The 7,457-nt window shown below is 35.0% G+C and overlaps 2 protein-coding genes across 2 annotated transcripts; one reads left to right on the forward strand and one right to left on the reverse strand.

Moving 5' to 3' along the window:
- Window positions 1–386: 386 nt before the first annotated feature.
- Window positions 387–2,228, forward strand: LOC101261749 (WRKY transcription factor 22). The gene is made up of 3 exons (XM_004229884.5): window positions 387–977; window positions 1,108–1,218; window positions 1,353–2,228. Exons 1-3 carry the CDS (start codon window positions 514–516, stop codon window positions 1,843–1,845), a joined length of 1,068 nt encoding a protein of 355 aa, XP_004229932.1. The 5' UTR covers window positions 387–513; the 3' UTR covers window positions 1,846–2,228.
- A 2,036-nt stretch (window positions 2,229–4,264) lies between these two features.
- Window positions 4,265–7,221, reverse strand: LOC101265078 (pentatricopeptide repeat-containing protein At3g61520, mitochondrial-like). The gene has a single exon (XM_004231145.5). It carries the CDS (start codon window positions 7,047–7,049, stop codon window positions 4,764–4,766), a length of 2,286 nt encoding a protein of 761 aa, XP_004231193.2. The 5' UTR covers window positions 7,050–7,221; the 3' UTR covers window positions 4,265–4,763.
- Window positions 7,222–7,457: the final 236 nt, after the last annotated feature.

Consider the following 7,457-nt stretch of genomic DNA (forward strand, 5'->3'; position numbering starts at 1 on the left):
TTTCTTATATATCATTCAATGTATTAAAAATAACGTATATTATATTAAAATATTTTTTTTTCAAAAAAACACTTTTCACAATTATTAATATATAAAATTAATGCCTACATTATTTTTAGTAATACAGTACTAACCCTTATTTTGAAATTATTATTAGTACATAAATTTCACCTTTTGAGAACTAAAATCTTGAACATATGAGGACTAAATATGGGTAAAAGTAAAACTCATTAACTCATTAAAAGAAAAGGTCCAATGTTTTCAAATAGAAATCAAAAATGAAAAATATTTGTTGTCCCCCACCTTCTCTCTCTAAACATATTATTAGTGAAAACCAGCCAAATCACACACAATCTCTTTCTATAAATAATAAATGTATTCCACTCATTTATGCCTCTCCTCAGATCCCTTTTCCATATCTCTCTTAAGCCAAAAGTCAGCGCCTTCTTTTGTTCTCTCTGCATTTCCTCTCTCTAACCAAAAAGTCAAGGCCGTAGCCAAGAAATTAACAAAATGGAAGAGGATTGGGATCTACATGCGGTGGTCAGAGGCTGCGCCGCTAGTTCCACCGCCGCCGCTGCTGCCGCCACCACCACAGCCACCACTAATTCTTGTTGCAGCAGCTTCCAACCAAGACAAGATGGCAACTTTTTTAGTTTTCAAGATCCATTTGTCCCAAGATTTGATAACCCCATAAGTGATTTTGAAGAGTTGCATAATCTTTACAAGCCTTTCTTCCCTAAAGCACAACAAATACCTCTTTCTCCTCAAAATAATACTAATAATATACCCATTTCACCTCTCTCTGTTCTTGGAGGACTACAAGATCTATCACCCCAACAAACACTAAAACAACAACAACATATTCATCAGCTAAACAGTACAAGATTAACACAACCCAAACAATCTCCTCTCTCTGCATATGGTTCCACAACTACTAGTGCTTCACATGTTCAAAGCCCAAGACCTAAAAGAAGGTAACTTTAACATTTTTTTTTATGAAGTTTTTTGATGGAAAGATTAGACCTTTGTTAGTTTTTACATAAACCCATATCACAAATTTTTATATTATTTCATTTTCACACATTTTAATGATTTTTTTCTCAGAAAAAATCAATTGAAGAAGGTATGTCAAGTACCTGCTGAAGGTTTATCTTCTGACATGTGGTCTTGGAGAAAATATGGACAAAAACCCATCAAAGGCTCTCCATATCCAAGGTAAATTCCTTAATCTCTCTTTTAATTACATTCTAAAGTTGGTAAAACAACTTAAATAAATTTAATTACTTTTTTTTCCCAGTAATTAAAGTTTTTCTGATATACTCTGTTTTCTTGCTTTTGGGTAAAAACAGGGGATATTACAGGTGTAGTACTTCAAAGGGTTGTTTGGCCCGAAAACAAGTGGAGCGAAATAGATCCGACCCGAATATGTTCATTGTAACTTACACAGCAGAGCACAATCACCCTATGCCAACTCACCGGAATTCCCTCGCCGGAAGTACCCGTCAGAAGCCGGCGAATTCCGAAGCTGGTACTGTAAGTGACTCTAACAAACCCACTAGTTCATCGCCGGTATCTTCGCCGGCGTGTCATTCTCCGGCGACGGAGAAGCAAGAAAGCAGCAGGGATGAAAGAGAAGACATTTTTGAAGACGACGATGACGAATTTGGTAGTTCAAATATGGGATTAGATAACATGGAGCCTGCAGATGATGATTTTTTTGAAGGGTTAGATGAACTCGCCGCTCAGACCACCGGAGATTGCTTTTCCGATAATTTTCCGGGGTCTATGCAGCTTCCATGGATGTCAAATAACGCCACAACCACCGCCGCAGGCGGCGTTTGACTTGCCGGATAAAAAAGTTGAAGATATTGATGCTTTTCTTCTTATTCACTTTTCTTTTTCACTTGTTAGGAGTATCTTTTTTTGTCCGTTAGAGATATAGGAAAATAGAAAGCAAGAGAGAATCTTGATATCTCAATGTCTTTTTTTTCTTTAATTATAAATTTTAATTTTTTTTTTGGTTCTCTTTTTGTACGTGTAAGGTATAATTCCATTCTCCATAATCATAGTAGAGCAAAAAGGAAAAAGTAAGAGTAGTAGGTTAATTATATTGGATTATACAAGGTACATAGAGATTAGAGGTAAAAAAATTCCATTAGTTGATAAATGTTGTAATTTTAATTAGTAGTACTAGTAATCATTATCAATGATTTAAGTTTTTTCAAGTGTAACCTTTTTTTATACCTTTTGTGGTGCTTGTTTCATGTTAGTGTTTTTGAGTGTTTGTGCTACTAATTATGTTTTGGTGATTTTTCAGTCCTACCAAATGGAATCTTGGGAAATTTGCTGGCAAATTTACCTCAAACAACCACCATTTTTGCTTATCGATTGAATTAGGTAGGTGTGTGAACATAGATTTGATTGAAATTTGAAAAATGAGTTCTGTTGTTTTGATTTGATGCGATGTTTAAAAAGTAAAAAAGATTTTTGATCATGATTATAATAGATATATAAAATGTATTATAATATTTTTTAATCTCGTGATTGATCGAGAAAGTAATAATTTAAACTTTTACACAAATAAAATAAAATAAAATATTTCTCTACAGATACTAGATATCTCTAAATGCGGGTGCTGTAGACTCATATCCAGTTAGGTACTGTACAAAGTGAATGTAATGTGTTCTAATGGAACTCCTATCTATTCAAAGTTAAAATTCAAGGGTTGAAGTTTGTTTTTTCGATATTTATTCAATTCTTTCAACTGAGTTAACAACCTGCTAATATGCAAAGTTAGGTAATTTATCGGAACGATATTCATCTTTTTTGACTTTTATTTTTCTTAAAGTTTGAAATAATTGTTTTGATCAATTTAAATTTGATTTACTTGTAAGGAAGTCGAGCCAATTGAAAATAAGCACTTACTTGATATCAACTAACGTCGCCATATTTATTCGACAACAAATTTAACAAAGAAAGATCTTTGAAAGTTGTACTACTATGGGACTATGGCTATAAATGAAACATATCATTGTGAAAAAAAGTTCAGAGTTAAAAGCATAACATAACATTTATCTTACTTGAGAGCTAATACCGCTAATGATCACTCAATTATGTACTCTTTCCTCATAAGATAACTCAAGTTTTAATTTTACTTCAAAAGTCAGTTTATTATGCACTTTTCTCTCGGAAAGTCACTCAATTTTAAATTTAACTCAAAAGTCACTCAATTATTCACTCTTCTCTCAAAAAGTCACTCAATTTATTTAATTATTTTTAATTAAAATTTGCTTATATTAAATATTTATAAATAAACCAAAATTTTAAAAAATAAAAAATATCATTTAAACAATTTGTTTAAATAATACATTAAATGGTTTGAAAGGTATTTTTTATTTTTCAATATTATTATTTATTATAAATAATTAATATCAACAAATATTAATTAAAAAAATTAAATAAATTGAATGACTTTCTGAGAAAATAATGGATAGTTAAATAACTTTTATGTTGAAATCAAAAGTTGAGTAATTTTCTGAAAGAAGAATGTATAGTTAAGTGATCATATAAGGTATTAACTCCTCACTTTGACTTAAAACTTTAGGTTATAACTTTGGGTAATTGGCATCTATAGTCTCTCAACAACTAGAACATAGTGGACAAGAGCATGAAAGGACGAAACATATCTTTTCAAAAGGGAAGCACCCACCAAAAGAACATTGGAATCTAGTAGATACATTCTAGCATATGGGGAATAGTATAAACAACATGTTGGAGCAGTACCTCAACAATAACCCCCAAAAAGGACAAAAAGAGAGAAAGGAACATGTTAAGAAGAGGCAAAATTTCACTTGAACTATGCTACTCAAGTTTGTGCACGTCTCAACTATTCTATCAAGTATATATTACTATTCACCAGCACATATTCGAGTAACTCTTGGCAGCTAAAACTTAGATGGAAACGAATCACTTGGCTTTTCTTTTTTTGATTCTATTGAAATTTCAAATCTGATCTTCATTTTTTTTCATCCCACTTCATTGATCGTTATACCTTTCACTTGTCAAATACACAACTTCATCAAACCCAAATTTGGACTCCGTAGAAACACAGCTAACTGCAGCAACAATCAGACGTAATTCATACACATCAAGAAGAACACTAATGTATGAGTTCCTAACAAACACTAAGATATTGATAGCAGAAGACCATCAGAAATCTGGATTTCAGAACTGTGCATACATGGAGATCAAAAGACAAATATAGGAAAGACGAACAGCATTAAGATACGTTCAAAGCCAAAATATTAAGCTTAGTACAGAGTTGGCACAATACAAGCATAACTTCTATTTCAACTTTATCTTGATTTTCATATCAATAAAATCATTATCCAAGAACACATAAGCAATTACACCAGTACAACTTGGATGAAATTTGAAAATTCAAATCAGCACGACCACCAAATTTGTGAAATCATTTTGTTGTGTCCAAATGATAATCAGTTCATTAAAAGGGCAATGAATAGAGATGTCTTCATAGAACGTGATTTGTGTACCTACACAACAACTTATGCATCAATGCAGGTATGTCAAATGATAGCACGGAGCTTGAAGACCAAATTAGACCTCTCACATTCCATTTGATCTTAGCCAAAAGGTCGAGAGACTATCCAAATGGGACCTCAACTGACTGCAAAAGAATCTCGACATGCCCAGTGAACATCACAGTAGAATTAGGGAAGTATCTTCAGTTCCAGTTAGTATTAGGCAGTTGAAGTAGAAACCTTGTATCCTTCCACAAAACTCCGCAACTTTTCTGTTTCACCAATGTCAGAAAGCCATGGAGTGAGGACTTCCATGGTAATGTAGTCAGGATTACATGCATTTTCAGTCATTTGGTCCATTATTTCAAGTGCCTTTTCAACCCAATTCCTCTCCCGAAGACCTTTAAAGAGGGCATTGAATGTTTTGGTATTTGGTCTTACCCCTTTGTCCTTCATATCACCCAACAAAGAAATAGCAGCTTCTAATTTGTCACTCTTGCGGAGAGTGTCAATCAAAATATTGTATATGACTGTGTTTGGTGGCACATTAATAGCTGAACTCATATTCTGGAATATTGTCATAGCTTCATCAAGATTTCCAGCTACGCAATATGCATGAATTAATGCTCCATATGTAACAACATCAGGCAAATAACCATCATCAATCATCCTCTTCATAATTCTACTGGCAAATGTAAATTGCCCCTTCTCGCTGAAATATGATATTAAAGTGTTGTAGGTGTAACAGTCAGGTTTGATACCTGCCTCTTCCATATCTTTAAGCATCTTCTGTGCTTCCTCAATCTTATTTTTCCTACAAAGTGCCCCAATCAGAGAATTGTAGCAGATAATATCCAAGTCAACCCCAGCTTCTTTCGCCTTTGAAGCAATACAGGAGGCCTCATCTGTTCTTCGAGCCTGGCAAAGGCCCATGATCAAACTGTAGTATGCCCTGGCATCAGGGAGACACCCATCTTCTGACATTTCATTGAACAAACTCATTGCTCTGTCAATATTGTTGACACTGCAAAAAGTCGTAATGAGGATGGTGTAGGTGATTGCATTCCCCTTTAAACCCCTCTCTTGCATCTCAGCAAAAAATCTCATAGCACTGCTAACTCTCCCGAACTTACACATTCCATGGAGCAAAGTATTCATAGTTATGACATTTGGCACAACCCTGTCCTTTTTCATCTGGTCAAAAAGCTCCAATGACCTCTCAATCTCACCTGCTTTGCAGTAACCATCTATCAAGCAATTGTAGGTAATAGTATTAGGTACACATACATTCTCCAATCTCATCTTCTCCATCAACTTTAACCCTTCTTCTTGTTTCCCTACCTTGCAAAGTCCATCAATCAATGTATTGTAGAGAACAAGGTCTGGTTTAACAAGAACCCCATCAGTTCCACTCCCTCCCATCTTCTCAAACACCTGAAGTGCCTCATCGACCCTGTAACATTTGCACAAATAATTGATGAAAATCCCAAATGTCACAACATCCGGGTTAACTTCCTTTTCCTTCATCTCATTCATAAGCAAATTCATCTTTTGAAAATCATGCTCCCGGCCTAACCCGCACAAAAGGGCATTGAATGAAGAAGCTTTCACCTGACCACCCAACTTCATCATATCATGCAAAAGGTCCCAGGCCTTATCACACTTCCCACTTCGACAAAACTTGGTAATCAATTTAGTAAACCACACATCATCCAAGAACACACCATGCTCGAAGAATCTCACAAGAAGTCCATAGATTTCCTCCACACTCATCCTTCTCCCCACCCAATTACTCTTCCACATAGCACTCAGAACAATATCCACCGTACTATTGTTCGGAGGAAAATCACTATCCCTTTTGAGCATTTCGTCGAGCACCTTGAACCCATCATCAATATTCCTTCCACGAAACAAACAGTCCAACAACAAATTAACCACATTTGTATTTCTTGAATCCGAGTCTAGCTCATGGTATACAGATATCGATTCCTCCAGCATTTTGGCTCGCCCAAAGCATCGCATAAGAAGAGTCCCAGCATTTATCGATAAAGGGATTTTTCGGTCTTTAGCAAAGGAAAACAGTTGAAATAGCTTCCGGGGTACGTCAGATTTTTCTTCACGCATTGCTTGTTCGAGAATAGCTTGAAATGTGAAGGAAAGAGAAGAGGGGTTTGATGATGAACTCGAACTATGAGTCTTGAAGAATTCAAAAAATTGTAAAGCTTTTTCAGTGGACCCCAATTGGCGAGTAATTTTGAGAAGGGAAGTTGGGGAAGGAGGAGTATGAAGATATTCAACCAGCTCGGAGTTGGAAATCCAGTCATTGTGATCGGTAGTTTTCAGAAGGGAGACTATTTCGGGAACGGCAAAGGAGATTGGCGGCTGTGGCAGAGGTTTCTGTGTATCGTCGATCTCGCCGGAGAAGCATCTCAAGCCGGAAATACTGCCGGTTTTCGGCAGTGCGGGGAGATGGAGGAGGAATTTTCTTGCAGCTGCGAGTTTCATAGTTATCGGATTTTCGGAAGTAGTAGTACCGACGGATAGTTTTAGGTCATAACATTTTGCGCGGGTCTATTCTTTTATTTTAATGATGACAATACACGAATTTTTATCAGCATTTTATACTTTAATTATTTTGTAGGAAAAAAAATATAAGACTCAACTAGATTGAACTTAGTACTGAAATTTGTTTATCTATCTTACCGTTATTCTTTTGTCTATTATAAAAAAATATACACATTAAAAGGGAGGGAGCACATTTTAAAAAAGTCTTCCTAAAAAAATCTGGACAATTGATTTACTTATATAAATTTCAATAAGTTTCACTTCATGAGCTGATTTTTTTATTCCCTCATATTAGGCCATTAAACTAATGCCTTAAAAAAGAATAAAAACTAAATCTCTCTGCATGAA

Source organism: Solanum lycopersicum, chromosome 1 (genome assembly GCF_036512215.1).
Source record: "Solanum lycopersicum chromosome 1, SLM_r2.1".
NCBI classification, from domain to species: domain Eukaryota; kingdom Viridiplantae; phylum Streptophyta; class Magnoliopsida; order Solanales; family Solanaceae; genus Solanum; species Solanum lycopersicum.